Source organism: Naumovozyma dairenensis, chromosome 5 (genome assembly GCF_000227115.2).
Source record: "Naumovozyma dairenensis CBS 421 chromosome 5, complete genome".
NCBI lineage: Eukaryota > Fungi > Ascomycota > Saccharomycetes > Saccharomycetales > Saccharomycetaceae > Naumovozyma > Naumovozyma dairenensis.
The window spans coordinates 941,480-958,682 of record NC_016483.1 but is presented as its reverse complement, the minus strand read 5'-3'; the positions used below and the strand labels follow the sequence as shown (position 1 = coordinate 958,682).

Genomic DNA, 17,203 nt, shown 5'->3' with positions numbered 1-17,203 from the left:
TATATATTAAGATTCATTTTTATACCATTTATGGTTCTTATTCGGCGCAGATATATGGCTATTATCGTCAAGTTCTAACCAGGACCATCAATGCGAATAGGTAGATCTAAATAGTTGAGTGCAAACTGAGTTAATATACATAAGGAGTAGATTAATTGGATCTGTTGGAACAAAACTTTAAATATATATCCATACAATTCTCAACATGACAACGATGGAGCAAGATGGAAGTAAATTTGATGGAATATCATCGACTACAAAAAATCAAGCATGGAAGAATTTAAAATCAGAAGGAAGCAACAAATGATTAGATTTTTCAGCTCTACAGTAATTACTCTTGTATGTACGAAGTTAATTTTACGAAGATTACAACTTCCTAAATATGTGCCTTCTATGTTCGAATTGAATTATATTAGACCACCTATAACCACTGTAAAAAAGGATTTAATCAATGCAGGGATGTTAACTACAGGAATGACATTAGGTGTATTCTCCATGATCTTCTTTGGAACTTGTTGGAACTGGAATGTTTCTACTTTGGCTGAATTAAAAGATGCGTTGAATAGCGGTACGACTGATGATAAACAAAATATATAACTATTAAATAACAAATATAGATTCTGTAAATAATTTCATATTCAAATATCTTTGTATTACAATTCTCACCCTCATGCTATTTGTACCATATATATGTAGAAATCCTGTTCAGTCCCTGTCTTATTCCATTAATTGTTGTCTTCTATCTGGAAGGGGCAAACTATAAGATATTTTTTTTCACAATGTACGTAAACCCTTAACTAGACTATAGGAATACATCTGCAAAAGAAGATCGACAAACATCTTTAGATATAGAAGAACCTCTGTGTAACGCAAAAAGACAAGAACAATAATCAATCCGCTACAGCTTTAGTTAAATATAGTATTAAAATGTCACACGAAGTTACAGACGACGATATCGAACAATTCATTGCATTGACAAATTCATCACCTGCAATTGCCACACAATTCTTAAAAGAATTTGGATCGGTCAATGAAGCTATAAATTCATATTTTGCTACACAAACGACAAATGATCCAAATTATCGCTCTCCTCCTGTCTCTGCTATTCAAAGGGTTCAAGATCTACTAAGTGATGCTGATGATAGTCATAATAGTGGGAAGGAAAATACACCTAGTTCCACTAAGAGTGCTGATAGTAAGGGAAGTAAATTTATGAGTTTTTCTGATATGGTTCGAACTCAAGCTGATGAAGAGGATGAAGATCCTGATAAACCAAGAAATACATTTGCAGGTGGTGAAACATCAGGATTGGAAGTCACTGATCCAAATGATTCCAACGCTTTAATTAAAGATCTTCTGGAAAAGGCCAAGAGAGGTGGTGAACAAATGGAAAGAGATGGTTCATCTGACAGTCCAGCAGAGGAACAGCATCATTTCCTTGGTAGAGGTTATAGATTGGGATCAAGTGTAGACGCTCCAAGTCGTGTTATTGAGGGTGACCGTGATGCCGTCGGTCCTATGCCAAAGAGAGTTGCTAGAGAAATTACATTTTGGAAAGAAGGTTTCCAAGTAGGAGATGGAGAGTTATATCGTTATGATGATCCTGCAAATAGTTTCTATTTGAAAGAATTGAATCAAGGTAGGGCTCCACTGAACTTATTAAATGTCGAATTTGGTCAAGAAGTGGACGTTAACGTTCATAAAAAAATAGATGAATCATTCAAACCGCCAAAGAGGAAACTCGGCGGATTTCATGGTCAAGGGCAAAGATTGGGTTCTCCAATTCCAGGAGAATCTGAATCCAGTGTGGAACCTTCTATTTTGAAGGCGAAAGCAGAAGAAACTACGGCTGCTAAAACGGAAGTTGAAGAACCAAAAGGTGACACCTCAGTTCAAATTAGATATGCAAGTGGTAAAAGAGAAGTATTCCGTTGTTATTCAACAGATAAAGTACAGAAACTATATGATCATGTAATGGAAAATACCCAAGATCATTCAAGAACCTTTACTTTAAATCATGCCTTCCCAGTTAAACCAGTCGAAAACCTTGATTCCACAATTAAAGACGCAGATTTAGTAAATTCAGTAGTAGTACAAAGATGGGCATGATTCTTACTGCTAACTTCTTAATATTATATAGAATATATATATATACAAAAATATTGCTATCGTAATATCAGGAATCGCCATCAACTAAAAGAAGCAGCAAAAGAAATTTATTGACTCCTGTATGTTTTTTCTTTAATTACAAGCATGTAAAACTATATTTCAGTTTCTTTTTGTTTCTATACTCTAATTTACAAATTTATGATTGTTATCCGTATGACACATGATCAATTTCTCTAATCACTTTCATTCGTGTCATTTAGTATAATTTCAGATCACCAGTAATTTGATCCAATACAGCTCTTGGAGCAGGTCCAATACCCAACACAGTAGCACTCCCGGCTGCAATTTGTGTCCTTCCAGCATCATGAATGACTGAAGCGTTCACACCCAAAGACATAGCCTTCGCATATAATTCATCCATTATTTCTTCATTTGGACATTTCAAAGTAATTTTAGCTTGACCATGCCTTAGCCATCTTTCAGTCATTGTAGGTATTATAAGATTTTTAGAAGGATCCATGGCAATTAATCTAAAACATGATAAAGCAGCATGACAGCATTGTGCTGCAATTTTACCCTTTGTCATGTTCAAATCTTGACGTATTACTAATGATAGTCTTACTTCACCAGGGATATCATTCAAAGAAGTGGATTCAATTTCCTCCTCTTCGCTTTCTTCTTCGTCCTCATCACTGGAAACCTCCGAATCATATTGTTCTGATTGCTTTGTTAAGGTGTTCTTTTTTATATTTTTTTTTGTATCATTATTAATAGCAGTATTATCTTCAGCATTAAGGCTCTTTTGCGCTTTCTTTTCATTTTTGTTCAATGATAGATGTGATGGAGTCAATTGACCTAAATAATAGCCTGTAGCTAAAGAAGCAGCAGCTATTCCAAAAATCAACGGAATATTTGAATTGTATTGTGGTATCATCATGTAATGCTGATTTTTTTTAATTCTTTGAAGGCTTCAATGATATACTGCAATGATATTACCTTTGTAACTTTTTTTATGGGTGAAGAAGGAAGTCATCACGTTACTTTGTCAATCAATCAGTCATTTGGATTTGAAGATCCAAATTTTTTCACTTTTCCGTTTATTATTGTTATTGTTTCGTTTTGTTTCAAGATGCGGGTAATGTTAAATACTTAGATTATTTAGAGAGAGAGATTTCTATAAAAATTGGTATAAAAAGGTTATGAAATGAGTAATATGCTTACTTTTTTTTCTGTTGGTTCTATCCTGATGTCGATATTGATGTCGATGTCTATCATTACTATGCTGTGTCATTGTATTTTCATGTTCTTTTGAATTCCTTTGTTTAGGCTCCCAAATACAGTTAGGATATCGCGTAGCAATATGGTACTTATAAACTGAATGGTCCATTGCTTCCATTGGCGCAAGTGCATTATTTCTTGTCTGTTGGCTACCTTGAATTCTAGTGACATTATCATTCTCATGATCCTGTTCCTGTTTGGATATATGTATATCTTCATGGTGTGATCGTGATTGTGATTGTGATTCTGATGGCTGTTCATTAAATTTATGGAATCCGTCCTTGGTCCAATATAAGTTAGTAGTAATGTCAGCATTGGTATTCAGATGACTTTTGGTCTGTTTTGAGGAGGAATTTTTACTTGTCCTGATTGTGTCTTTAGGCTGATACATAGTTACCGGTGACGCACTAAAGTCGGGAGTTTTTGAGAATGAACCATCATTTTCACATATTTTCATCCTTAGTTTTGATGCCAAATCATTATTACTGCTATTACTTTTTATTCGTTTCCTCTTCTTCGTAATATGATTATTATCTTTATTTAAGTTACCTGTTGCCAATCTTATCAAATCAGGCCTGCTATAATCATAATCCTTATATTTATCTTCATGATTAAAATATAAATCAAAAACCGTACTATTTAGTTTTTCAAAATGTACTTTCCTCTTATTATCAGTATTATAGTCTTTGTACCTTTCTGTACTTTTGGATTGAAATTCATAAGGTTCATTTTCATTTTCATTTTCTTCCTCTTCATTATTACTAGGAACATCACTCTTGAACCTTTTGGACATGGGACAAAGGGCAAAAGTTGAAACTGAAGAGGGAAGGAAAACTTAAACTGAAACCTCTCGATTGATCAATTGTTTGTTTGTGTTCTTTTACCCTCTTGGTTACTTTAAAGATATAAAATATAAAATATTTTCAATTTGTTGAAATATTATTTGTGGCCAACCGTTACTGTATACGTTTCGAAGTATTTATACCTATGTTAACGTTAAAGTTTCCCCACGGTGCTATACTATGCTATAATACTCTATAGTACACAGCCTAAGGAATACATTAAGCTCCTCTCCTATCTTATAGAATAGAAGAACATCAATTCTAACGAAAGATAAGGGTAAGTACTAAATTTCAAACAGTATTCTTCTCGAAGCTCTATACACCATACAACAGTCAAGGTCTAACATTATAATCTCTGGACCATGCATACTATACTATACTATACTATACTATACTTTACCAAAGACTTACCAACGAATTTTTTGTGACGCCTCTGTTTGTCTGTCGCAAACTTTTGCCACACTTTTTGTTCTTCCGCCGTTGCGCTCACTGACTCTTCCCCGTCGCTTTTCTTCAGTTAACCGGATTTCTTTCGGAGTATAGTAAAGTGAATATCAACTAAAATTAATATGGGGAAGTAGCTACAAGGGGAAGGATAAATCTAAGTCACCTCCGCCACCAATATATACCTGGATCAAGTACAGTTGAAGGAGACAACCCCCCCAGACAAATTTCAATCTTCTTTCCAAGTCAATAAGGAAATATATATAATCATAGAAAAAAACAAGTGGTACATACGACAAATGGGCCAAATCTTATCAAATCCAATCATTGACAAAACGGTATTCTCAGGAACAGATGAGTTCACATCGTTTGGTATATCATCTATGCAAGGATGGAGAATAAACATGGAAGATTCCGATATTCAAGAATTAAAAGTTCAAATAGTAAACACTGCAACTGACCTAGAGGAAGAAGATCATTTGGCACTTTTCGCAGTTTTCGATGGACATGGTGGACCAAACGTAGCTAGATTTTGTAGAGAAAAATTTACTTCAATATTTAAACGACAGTTCGCATCAATTGAACAGAAGCAGAAACAGAAACATTTGGAATCCATGTACATGGATGCATTAGAGAATACATTCTTCGATTTGGATAAAGAATTGTTGTCAAGATCATTTAACGTTAATGAAAAAAGTGGGTCCACAGCAATTGTTATTTTAATTTCAAAGAAATTGAATTTAGTAATTTGTGCCAATGCAGGTGATTCCAGATCGATTATTTCCATAGATGGTCAAGCAAAGAATTTATCATTCGATCATAAGCCAAATTTAATTAATGAGAAATTAAGAATTGAGAAAGCAGGTGGATTCATTGAAATGAATCGTGTTAATGGAAACTTAGCACTATCGAGAGCTATTGGTGATTTTAATTATAAAATGAATGATAAATTGTCGAAATATGAGCAAATGGTTACATGTGCTCCTGATTTCATAACGCATACCTTAGATTATGCGGATGACGAATTTGTAATACTAGCATGTGATGGAATATGGGATTGTTTATCTTCACAGGATTGTATCGATTTGGTTCATTATGGGATACATTTAGGTAATATGTCATTGACTGATATTTGTTCTAAAATAATTGATTGTGTATTATCCCCGGATGCAGAAGGATCAGGTATCGGATGTGATAATATGACTATAATAATTGTGGCATTATTGAAAAATGAAGAATCTTTACACGATTGGTTCCAACGTATTAGAAATAAAAACTCAAATAATAAGAAAAATTTAATTTCGTTCGAACAGAAAAGAAGACAAATTTTTAGTTACTATAAATTCCCTGATGATGATAAATTAATATTCAATGCTACTTCAGGGCCACCTATAGAAAACAAAGCTGCCTCCACAAATAATGATAAAAAGGGTACAACAAGTAATAACGACAAGGAGGAAAGCCACGATGAAAAAGATTCAAAAACTGGTAATCCATTAAATCTATTTTCTCTCGATAAACTATTAAAGGCTGACGCCAAAATGAATGAAAACGTAAACACGGAGACAATGTATGAAGATAACTCAATAAGTCAAATGATAGCTTCATTAAGTGACGCAGCTGCAGGCGAGACTGGTCCAGATACTACAGACGATGGCGATGACGATGATGACGAATGTGAGAGTGCTAATGAGAAAAAACGAACTAACAGTACCGAATAAGGGAAGCGCATTAAAAATGCCCCAAAAAGTTCATAAATATATGCACATATGTAAAGTTACGTAACAAGAAGGAAGAAACAGAACGAAAAACGAATGTTTTTTTCTTTTTTTTTTTGTCCTGCTTCTTCTATGTTTGTTCATTCACCATATATTTTACATGAATTTTCCCAGACCTGCTCCATTACTTCATCTATATTCAGTTCTTTGACATTCGCTACAACGGTAGCAACTTGTTCCATGGTACAAGGTTCATTTCTTGACTTAATCATAGTAGTAGGCCAATCATCTTCCATGGACAATTTAGCTAATTTATCTCTTTTCACAGATTTATAAGGAATGATAAATTCTTTCAAATATTTAAATGATTCATGTGTCCTCCTAATTTCACACCATGGTGCATCTGTTTCTAATAAGAGCCTTGTAAGTGGGATTTTCTTAGCACATTCTATGTTTTCTTCAATTTTCAATGAACATCCATTCATCCCTATATAACAATTTGATGATAAGTTTAAAATATTATTCATGTCTTCCTCTGAACCTGTAAATGAATGGACAACAAATTTCCTATCCTTATCAAATTTATAAGAAATAGCTTGCCTTGTATTAAACATACCCTTCCAATTAAACGGATCTTCCAAATCTTCAAACCCATCAATAAATTTCTTTAAGATGGTAACAAAATCATTAGAACAATTCCTCATATGCAAAAACAGTGATAATTTAGGATCACGAATAAGGCAACTTAATTTCAATTGTTCTTCAAAGAAAACCAATTGTAGTTGTTTACTTGAATAATGGAATCGGTCATAATCCAATCCAATCTCACCTACTGCACGGAATCGTTCTTTATCATCTTGTAATTGTCTTTCAATTAATTCATACAATTGACGTAATTTCTTAATAGCAACTTTATTCTTCTCGGAACCTTCCCTAAGGATATCATGAATCAATGATTCATTAAATTTTTCATCGTGTGTTGGATTATCAATTGTCATTGAATCCTCCATGGCAAATTCATTAACACAACAAGGATGGACACCAATGGTATAATATAATTTCACACCAGTGCCTTCACCATATTTATGTGACAAGGCAATGGCTTGGTTAGATTCCTTCCATGATGATCCAGTTAATAACCCACATTTAACATGACGATCAACGGCACGATTGAGTACTTGTTTAATATCAGATTCATGATATTTTTTACCGTTATAAATCCCTTGATACATTGGATCCGTTAAATTTAACCCAATATCATAATACTTAGTTGCTCTGGTCATGTTCTTTGGAGTCACTAATTTCTTTGTTTGCTTCAATAGTATAGGCGGAACGATTCTCATCCACTCTTTGAACCTTCTTCCTTGCCCCAGGTTTAACTACTCGAAGAACCAACCAACTTGATCGACCATCGATCTTAGTAGTTTCGAAATTTCTTTAATTTTTCACCTTAGCGAGTTAACGTTAACGTGGAAAATACTTTTGTTAGTTTGACGACACATTTATTGCTGTCACACTCTCTTATACATAGATGGATGGGGGACTATATTGCATACAAGATAACGTGGATAAAATGGGCTGTATGTACTCAATGGGCTCGCTTGTATTACATAGCGCATGTAGGCATGCCCTGTAATTATCTAAACCACTATAATTGACATGGCTTCCTTCTCTAGTTTTTTTTGTACATAACGTGATAGTGCGAAAGAGATCGGGTCATTGAGTTCAAATCCATTAATTATAAATGTACAAGATATTAAGAAATAGGTTGAGAAGCTTGTGATGAGTGTAAGATATGTTATCAATGCCGGCGCAGATGGTGTAGAGATCATTGTAACGGTAGTAATGTATGATCAATTCTTAGAATCCTAATTCTTGTAATAATGAATATGGTGATTCCAATGCTAATAGAGTGACACTCCTGTTACAAGTCAGTGGTGCAGTTGTGGATTCTATCAGCCATGAAAAAGTATCTTTTCGGAAAGCTCCATGAGGAAAAAATGGATTAAATACCTTCTGAACTGAACATAGAGTAGTTTTAAATATATAAATATAATACAACATTCATATACTCTTTCAAGTGCTTCTACCGTGGGTACCTGAAAATGGAGTTGCTGATAGTTTTACCTAACCATCACCAGCATTATAGAATAATATATTATATTAAAATAAATTAAGTGGTTGTCTTGAGGTGTATGATAGCGCCGTCATTATGATACACCTGTAATAACCGCAAGAAACCGTACAGCTGTGAATCTAAAATGTCGATTTGAATCATACGATATGATATGCTATGATATGATATGATATGATATAAGGTTAATCTCCTTTATTAAGTTTGCCAATTACATTAACAAAAACAAAGTACATCTTTGAAGATCTTGAAACCACAGCCATCTAAAAGGTTAAAGTAAACACAACTAAAAAGAAACAATGCTCTTCTCAAGACAGTTGACAACTAACACATTCCGTTTAATGACCCCTATAGGGAAAAGATTCCTATCAGGTCATACTTTACGAATCAATTCTCAAGCACCCAATTTTGATGTAGACAGTACTATCGGTAAACTTAACTTCTACGAATATTTAGGTGATTCATGGGGGGTATTATTTTCGCATCCTGCAGATTTCACCCCCGTGTGTACCACTGAAATGAGTGCATTTGCAAAATTGAAACCAGAATTTGATAAGAGGAACGTTAAATTAATTGGGTTATCTGTGGAGGATGTAGAGTCTCATAATAAATGGATTAAAGATATTGAAGACATCTCGGGTGAATTCGGGTTCAATTTGAATAGTAATGACAAATTCGGTTTCCCCATTATTGGAGACGTTGATAAGAAAGTTTCCATGTTATATGATATGGTTGATGAGGAGGCATTTAAAAAATTGCAAGATGGGGCAAAGGACAAGAAGGGTATCGATGTTGCCACTATCAGATCTGTATTCATTATTGATCCAAAGAAGAAAATCAGATTATCCTTCAATTATCCAGGTTCTGTAGGTAGAAACACTTCTGAAGTGTTAAGATGTATTGATGCGTTACAATTGAGTGATTCAAAAGGGGTAGTTACACCTGCAAATTGGAGTGTTAATGATGATTTTATCATCCCACCAAAGGTGTCTGATCAAGAAGCCAAGGAGAAATTTGGTGATTTCAAGAAGATTAAACCTTATTTGAGATTGACTAAAGGTTAGCAAGTTATAGTTCTCTTGTTATCCTATATCCTATGTCCTATGTCCTATGTCCTATGTCCTATGTCCTAATATTAATCTACTACATATTCTCTCTATATTTTATACCTTTTTTATGAATATCATGGTTATGAATATCTGTGACACTAAGGAAAGAACCACGGGCCGCGGCTGGTGGTGCCGTTACGTACGTTTCCATTTTCATTGGCTCTTCCGTGATTCCACTTACTTCCAAAATCCATTATGGCATCGGTGGATTTGCATGTTTGTTTTTAATAATAATGTAGTCAAACTAGTCACCTTGAGTAATGGTGTCAAGTAGAAGTAAGATTAGGTAAATAAGACGGAAGGCTGAAGTGTTCTCGAGAATACTACACATCCAATAAAGGCAAACAATACGCTAGGTTGTTCAGTTATTCTATATTCGTATTTGCTAGTATCATCTTTTCTCAGTGTTTGTTTTCGACTTCGAATCTGTGCTTGCTTTTTGGTGCTTCATCGATTATATATATAACTTCCATTGTTGCTGTTATACTAAAGTTTAATTGGCCTTGAAAATATTTGCTCAAGTGCTACAAAAACCTTTGCAGTTTTATTCCTGAATAAAAGAGTAGATAAGAAAAGGTACAGATGTCGAATGATAATAATAATAAAGGAAGTGATCATCCAAATCCACATAACATAACACCGGGTCCTTCATCCGGCGCTCTTCCGATGAAGCCTGTTTTAGATCATAAATTTGATGACAACAACAAGAATAGTAATAATGCAAATAAACATACACTAGCGCAAACGTTATCATCTACACTACCTAAAATAAAAAAGCAACGACGTTCAGATTCAATCCCATTATCAGGTTCTGAATCATTTAATACCACACCGAATACGAATAATAATAACATTAATCTAAACCATAGACCGGTAACTTCATGTTCTCATTGTAGACAACAAAAGATTAAATGTGACGCAAGTCAAAAATTCCCATCTCCATGTTCCAGATGTATCAAGATGAACTTGTTCTGCGAAATTGATCCCGATTTTAAACCCAAAAAGGGATCTCAAATCCAAATATTGAGAAGAGATGTGGATGATTTGAAATATAAATTTGATTATTTGATTAGTAATGAATCTTTATTTGGGGAATTTTTACATCAACAATCTATGAAAGCAGAAAATGGTCCAAACATCTTAGAAAATTTAAACTCTATGAATGCAAGTTCAAGTTCTCAAATATTAAAGCGTTCAACGGCAACTACAGTACCGACAACTTCTACAAATATTGACACTAAAAACATAAGTAAAGACGGAAACAAAAATAAAATCCAAACATCACCTAAAAACACTAAAATATGTGTTCAAACTTATCTAGTAGGTGAACCACAACTATTACGAACAGAGACACAATCTCCAATAACGTTCAAGAAAGATGCTTCTTCGAACGCGACTGAATTTACTCGAAAGGATTCAGTATCGTCATCTCACGCTTCATTAAAGAAAAATCTTCCTCCTTTACTTAATGATTCTGCCCCAACTAACAATGGGAAAGAAGGTTTACCTATTGCTTTGAAGATGGCTTTACATAGGAACACTTCGCCACCAAATAGTACTTCTCCATCTATGCCCTATAATGAAAACAACAACAACAGAAATGAGCAACATGTTTCTACAAATCAATTAGGAGAGAAAAATAACGATAAAGCTACTAATCAAAACAATAAATCTGAGTCCACAATTACAAGAACTACGGACGCACAACATAAGGAACATGTTATTGCAACAACAAATACTATCGCTCCCCTATCATCACCTCATCCAATAACAGATTTAAACATCGATGAATTTGTTCTCGGTGAAGTAAACATCTCTATAAGTAAAGCCAACGAATTACACTCCATCTTCGTTAAGGAATATTTACCATATTTCCCCATCTTACATACCAACTCAGCCATTGAATTATATTCTCAATCACAATTATTATTCTGGACAGTAATGCTTACAGCATGTTTATCAGATCCAGAACCAACAATGTACATCAAATTAGCATCTCTAATTAAACAATTAGCCGTAGAAACGTGTTGGATGAGAACTCCAAGATCTACTCAAATTTCACAAGCCCTATTAATACTTTGTATTTGGCCATTACCAAACCAAAAAGTTTTGGATGATTGTTCATATAGATTCGTTGCCTTAGCAAAATCATTATCATATCAATTGGGATTACATAGAGGTAAATTTATTCAAGAATTTACTAGAACTCAAACTTCAATGCCCAATGCGGAAAAATGGAGAACAAGAACGTGGTTAGGTATATTCTTTGCTGAACTTTGTTGGACAAGTATTCTAGGATTACCACCAACGTCGCAGACTGATTATTTATTAGAAAATGCAAGATTAGCTCAAGATGAAGAAAATGACGCAGATGATGCAGATGGAACTACAGATAGCGATCAGAATAGTAACGGTATTGATAAATTACCCAAAAGATTCAGAAGATTAATTTGTTTAGCTAATTTTCAATCTAAACTTTGTAACGTGATGGGGTCAAGTGTAATGAGTCCCGATGGTCTAATGGAACCAAAAGATCGTGGAGGTGCATTATCTATCCTTGAAAGAGAATTAGAAAGATTAAATAGGAAATTAGATTTTCAATCAGATATCGTCATCCACATTTATTATCTATATGTGAAATTAACTGTTTGTTGTTTTGCTTTCTTACCTGAAACGCCTATTGAAGATCAAACACAATATGTGACAGATGCATATTTCTGTTCCACTCAAATTGTCACATTATTAAATAAATTATTGGAAAAGCAACAATTGATCGCATTACCCATTTATATTAGACAAAGTGCTACATTTGCGTCGTTGATTTTATTTAAATTACAATTGAATCCAATGATGTTAGATAAATATTTGGACTCAGCAAGGCAATCAATCGTTACCATTCATAGATTATTTAGAAATCAATTGACCGCATGGACTACGGGTGTCGAAAATGATATTTCACGTACTGCTAGTATGTTAGAGAAATTAAATATGGTCTTAATAACTCACCCAGAAGTTTTCATTGAAGAGACAGGGATTATTTCTAGAATGAGATCCCATTTGACAGGTTCATTATTTTATGATTTAGTTTGGTGTGTTCATGAAGCAAGAAGAAGAGAAATGGACCCTAAATATAACAAAGAAGCCATTGAAAAGGCTCAACAGAAAAGGAAAGCTAAAGATGGTGATTCTCCTGATCTTAAAATTTGGGAGATGAAACTTTACCCATTACCATTATATAATCATATTTCAAAAGAGGATTTCCAAACTGTAACACAAACGACTCCAAGTGGTACCACTGTAACAACTTTAGTACCGACAAAGACTGCATTGAAAAATGCTGAAACATTGGCCAAATCCAAGAATAAAGATTCAGATGGTATCATTTCAGAAATTAACGGTATTCCGCTTTCAATGTTAGATGCTACTGGTAGTGTACAATTAGATATTAATGAATTATTTCATGATACGGGGAATACAAGTTCTTTTACTACAGATGCTGTTATGAATAGCAAGACCAATTCTTCACATAAATTACCGCCCTTGGTTCCTGCAAATCAGCCTTCTTTGTCAAAGCAACCTGTAAAAAGCAATTCGAATACTGAATTTGCTTCCAGAAGTAATGGCAGAGTTAAAAATAATACTACTATTACAACAAGCGACGAGAATAACATTACAAGTAATGATGATGGTAATGAACCAGCAACAGTACCATCCACACGGCCACTATTATCACCAGTTACTTCATCGATTCAAAGATTCAACAACCCGAAATCGTTATTTGGGAATCATAATAAGTCCAATGTTCAACTACCGGAGAAATTATCGCAAACAAATCTAAATTCGATGAAATCTATCAACTCCAATAACAACAATAAAAATACGATTACTAACAGTAATAATTATAATAATAACAACAATCTCATACAACAACAATCACCATCGTCATCATCACTTCTTCCCTTTTCAATTTCCCATTCAAATAGTTTCTCGAATTTGAATCTCTTCCCACCACAGGTACCAACTAATGATAATAATACTACGGTTTCTAATATGTTAAATAAGTATCGGACCAATACCTCCGCTGCCGCCGATAGTCGTACTAATTTGAACGCACCGAATACTGCAACAAATAATAATAGTAACGGGACAGAACCACTACAACATACAGCAAGTAGGGTACAATTGAATCAATTATCAGATTTTTTCCAACAACAAACGGCTGGATGGATTGAAGATAATTTAAGTAATGATGATATATTTGGTTGGTTTGGCATGGATATGGAACCTAAATTTTGAAAGAAAGGCAAAGTAAGAAAAGAAGACAAGACCGTTTTTACCTATTTACTAACTTTTGAAACATATTATTCTGTCTTTTTTCCCCCTGTCTATATTTATTACACAACTGCATCCAGTACCTAATACAATACTTGAGAGGTGATGAGATCATCACGACATAACCGTTCATACACGTGTATTAGGCTACCTTATTTATTCTTATTCATTTATACAATATACATGATAAACTATAACATTAGCACTTCTCTTGTTTATGAACCCATGACTTCTCAATTTCCGAAACCCTGAATAATGATCTCAGTAAGGAATGTCTGGGAGGAGGGGCACATTTTCCTATATATACTAAGAAACTTGCTCAAACAAACGAACTGAATCCTTTATGCGTATATAATCGGAGTAGGAAGCATAGGAGCAACGAGCATTTTTGGCCCCCCTCAGGAGAACCCGCAGCCGCAGTTGGGGGGACACAAAAGGCCTATCAGACCAAGCCGTACAACTCAAACCCACGAAACAAGCTCATCGCGTTTCTTCGTCGTTTGCAACAATAACAATAATAATAATAACAATGTTAATAATAAACAATGGCTGATTATATAATCTTATCAAATGTGAAAAATTATGCTGTTATACCACTACATACATTCTGCTTCCTGAAGACAAGCACCAACTATCTTGTTTTACGTTAGTCTATTGCTATCAGTTTTAAAGTATACCTGTATCGTATCAACAAGACGTTTCCTTCATGACAATGTTAAGAAGATGGTTTAGTAAAGGTGACAGAAAGAAAAGCAAAGCGGCCTTAAAAGACGGTGCTATATCTGAGAATGTGACAGCAGTCGAACTACTCGAACCATTAGAAGGTTCCGAGTATGCAATGGAACCTCAAGAGAGTGCTGTGGATACTACGGTAGAAGAAAACCAATGTCTGACACAACAACTAGAGGAAAGGCCTGATGAGCAAGATGATACTGATGAATCGGTGAATCAGCTATCTTTCCAAACTAGTACCACAAATAAAGTTAAGCATTTACAACAAATGCAAAAACAACACTTAGATGCTAATTCAAACAATGAAACCACATTCCATTATGATGTTTCAAATGAAGAAAGTGCTAATGAAGATATGGACAAGAATAAATTTTCATCTATATTGTCAACAATGACGGATGACTATATCCCATTTGGTGATGGTTCAAACAAAATATTTGGCTATGAAAATTTTGGTAATACTTGTTATTGTAACTCTGTGCTTCAATGTCTTTATCATCTGGATGACTTTAAGCTGAACTTATTGAAAACATCACTAAGATCATCGTCATTACCAGAATGCAGTTTTTTAGAAGATTCGCCAAGAATGAGGAAGCTAGAAATGCCTGGGAATATTCCTAAACATTTCACTGAAGCAAGTTTTGTTGATAATTCAAAAATAACATGTACTTGTAAGAACAATAATAATAGTGGTAAGATACGAAAGAATTCTGATGAAAAGATTGGAGGCAAAACTAAAACAATGTTCAGAAGCTTTATCAAGAAGACTGATAATAACCCTAACAATAGTAATAATAATGACACTAACACCAAAAAAGTGCCATGTACTGTTCACAAGAACATTAATGCAATGAAACCAATACAAAATTCTGCACCTAATTTAACTACTCATACCAACTTTACAAAGCTTGACACTAGAATCCAGCATACTATCTCAGAAACGCCTACAGGGATGACACAACAGCAACGCAAACCTTCTTTAGTACAGGGATTATCTTTAAATGTACGTTCAAATACGAACAACGTTATTCTTGGAAGACCTATTGATAAAAAGAAATTAAGTAATTCGTTTCCAAGTAGTTCACCAACAACAACGAAAAATCCATCTTCAAATAATGCATTTTCTAATAATTTAGAAAAGAAACTTGAAATGGCTGAAACATTACCTGATATAGTTGAAATATCTATGTCGGGGAATTTTAAAACTGATATTTTCCAAGAAAATCAAAACCTACAAACAAATGGTCAGCAAGTTAATCAATGTTCACCACCAAGATATCTTACCATAGAAGAAAAGAAGAAGAATGCATTAATTAATGGACCAATTTTGAACATTGATCATTTGCTAGATAATAATAATAACAAAACCAGAGATTCCAACCTTTATAATGGTTTAAAAGATATTTTCGAATGCATCATTGAAAATAAATTTTTGACCGGCGTTGTTTCGCCCACTGAATTTGTTCAATTATTGAAAAAGGAAAATGTTTTGTTTGATACCATGATGCATCAAGATGCTCATGAGTTTTTCAATTTCCTTATTAATCAGTTAAGCGATTACATACAAACGGATTGTGCAAACCCACAAGATGATAATTTCATTAATGAATCGTTTCAAGGTATTCTAACTAACCGAATTAAATGTTTAAGCTGTGATAACGTTACATCAAGAGATGAACCATTCTTAGATTTCCCCATTGAAGTTCAAGAACATAAGGAATTCACAGATATTTCCACGATATTGAAATCATACCATCAAAAGGAAATGTTAGGCGGTCATAATAAATTTTATTGTAGTCAATGTTGTACTTTACAAGAAGCCCAAAGGACTGTTGGTTTAAAAAAATTACCCAACACTTTAGCATTACATTTGAAAAGATTTAAATATTCGGAAGAACATTTCACCAACATCAAGTTATTTAATAAAATTGTCTACCCATTGGAATTGAATGTGTCATCAAGTTTCACTTCTTCGATTTCAAAGAAATACAAATTACAAGGTATTGTAGTCCACATGGGGAGTAGTCCTCAACAAGGCCATTATGTTGCAATTTGTAAGACTGATAAATATGGTTGGTTATTATTTGATGATGAGACTGCCTCATGGATTAACGAAGAGGAAGTTTTGAGTTTTATTGGCGATGAGAAAAGTCAAAATACTGCATATGTTTTATTTTACGAAGAAGTTAAAGATGAAAATGACACGATCTCTACCTCCTCCTCGGTCACTTCCGGAAAGAGAAACAAGATGTATGAAGATAATATTAGGCAGGTAATAGAATATGATGATTTAATGAGATTATCTTCAAAAAAGTTCTCGTGGCAGAAACTAATTTCCGGTAGTTCAACCAATGGAATGGAAGATCTTTTGAATCCAGGAAATATTCTGAACACAAAAACAGCATCTCCGCGAAGGAAGTCTAGATTATTTAGTTTCAGGAAAAACCATAATGATTGATCAAATGAGTGATTGATTTCTTCTTACCCATATTTTTCTGCTGATTT

General features: G+C 34.0%; 9 protein-coding genes across 9 annotated transcripts; 6 read left to right on the top strand and 3 right to left on the bottom strand.

The window, feature by feature from the left end:
* Positions 1–270: 270 nt before the first annotated feature.
* On the top strand, positions 271–597 carry IAI11 (Iai11p; the record flags this gene model as incomplete). Its single annotated transcript, XM_003670438.1, has 1 exon — positions 271–597. The coding sequence occupies one exon, from the start codon at positions 271–273 to the stop codon at positions 595–597; it is 327 nt and encodes a 108-aa protein (XP_003670486.1).
* A 330-nt stretch (positions 598–927) lies between these two features.
* SHP1 (protein phosphatase regulator SHP1) lies at positions 928–2,109 on the top strand (the record flags this gene model as incomplete). Its single annotated transcript, XM_003670437.1, has 1 exon — positions 928–2,109. The coding sequence occupies one exon, from the start codon at positions 928–930 to the stop codon at positions 2,107–2,109; it is 1,182 nt and encodes a 393-aa protein (XP_003670485.1).
* Positions 2,110–2,365: 256 nt separating this feature from the next.
* PTH2 (aminoacyl-tRNA hydrolase) lies at positions 2,366–3,046 on the bottom strand (the record flags this gene model as incomplete). Its single annotated transcript, XM_003670436.1, has 1 exon — positions 2,366–3,046. One exon carries the CDS (start codon positions 3,044–3,046, stop codon positions 2,366–2,368), a length of 681 nt encoding a protein of 226 aa, XP_003670484.1.
* A 237-nt stretch (positions 3,047–3,283) lies between these two features.
* NDAI0E04230 (uncharacterized protein) lies at positions 3,284–4,180 on the bottom strand (the record flags this gene model as incomplete). The annotated part of the gene is made up of 1 exon (XM_003670435.1): positions 3,284–4,180. One exon carries the CDS (start codon positions 4,178–4,180, stop codon positions 3,284–3,286), a length of 897 nt encoding a protein of 298 aa, XP_003670483.1.
* A 792-nt stretch (positions 4,181–4,972) lies between these two features.
* PTC3 (type 2C protein phosphatase PTC3) lies at positions 4,973–6,394 on the top strand (the record flags this gene model as incomplete). Its single annotated transcript, XM_003670434.1, has 1 exon — positions 4,973–6,394. One exon carries the CDS (start codon positions 4,973–4,975, stop codon positions 6,392–6,394), a length of 1,422 nt encoding a protein of 473 aa, XP_003670482.1.
* Positions 6,395–6,531: 137 nt separating this feature from the next.
* NDAI0E04210 (3'-5'-exodeoxyribonuclease) lies at positions 6,532–7,734 on the bottom strand (the record flags this gene model as incomplete). The annotated part of the gene is made up of 1 exon (XM_003670433.1): positions 6,532–7,734. The coding sequence occupies one exon, from the start codon at positions 7,732–7,734 to the stop codon at positions 6,532–6,534; it is 1,203 nt and encodes a 400-aa protein (XP_003670481.1).
* Positions 7,735–8,824: 1,090 nt separating this feature from the next.
* PRX1 (thioredoxin peroxidase PRX1) lies at positions 8,825–9,589 on the top strand (the record flags this gene model as incomplete). The annotated part of the gene is made up of 1 exon (XM_003670432.1): positions 8,825–9,589. The coding sequence occupies one exon, from the start codon at positions 8,825–8,827 to the stop codon at positions 9,587–9,589; it is 765 nt and encodes a 254-aa protein (XP_003670480.1).
* Positions 9,590–10,216: 627 nt separating this feature from the next.
* Positions 10,217–13,930, top strand: SEF1 (Sef1p; the record flags this gene model as incomplete). The annotated part of the gene is made up of 1 exon (XM_003670431.1): positions 10,217–13,930. The coding sequence occupies one exon, from the start codon at positions 10,217–10,219 to the stop codon at positions 13,928–13,930; it is 3,714 nt and encodes a 1,237-aa protein (XP_003670479.1).
* A 742-nt stretch (positions 13,931–14,672) lies between these two features.
* Positions 14,673–17,156, top strand: NDAI0E04180 (uncharacterized protein; the record flags this gene model as incomplete). The annotated part of the gene is made up of 1 exon (XM_003670430.1): positions 14,673–17,156. One exon carries the CDS (start codon positions 14,673–14,675, stop codon positions 17,154–17,156), a length of 2,484 nt encoding a protein of 827 aa, XP_003670478.1.
* Positions 17,157–17,203: the final 47 nt, after the last annotated feature.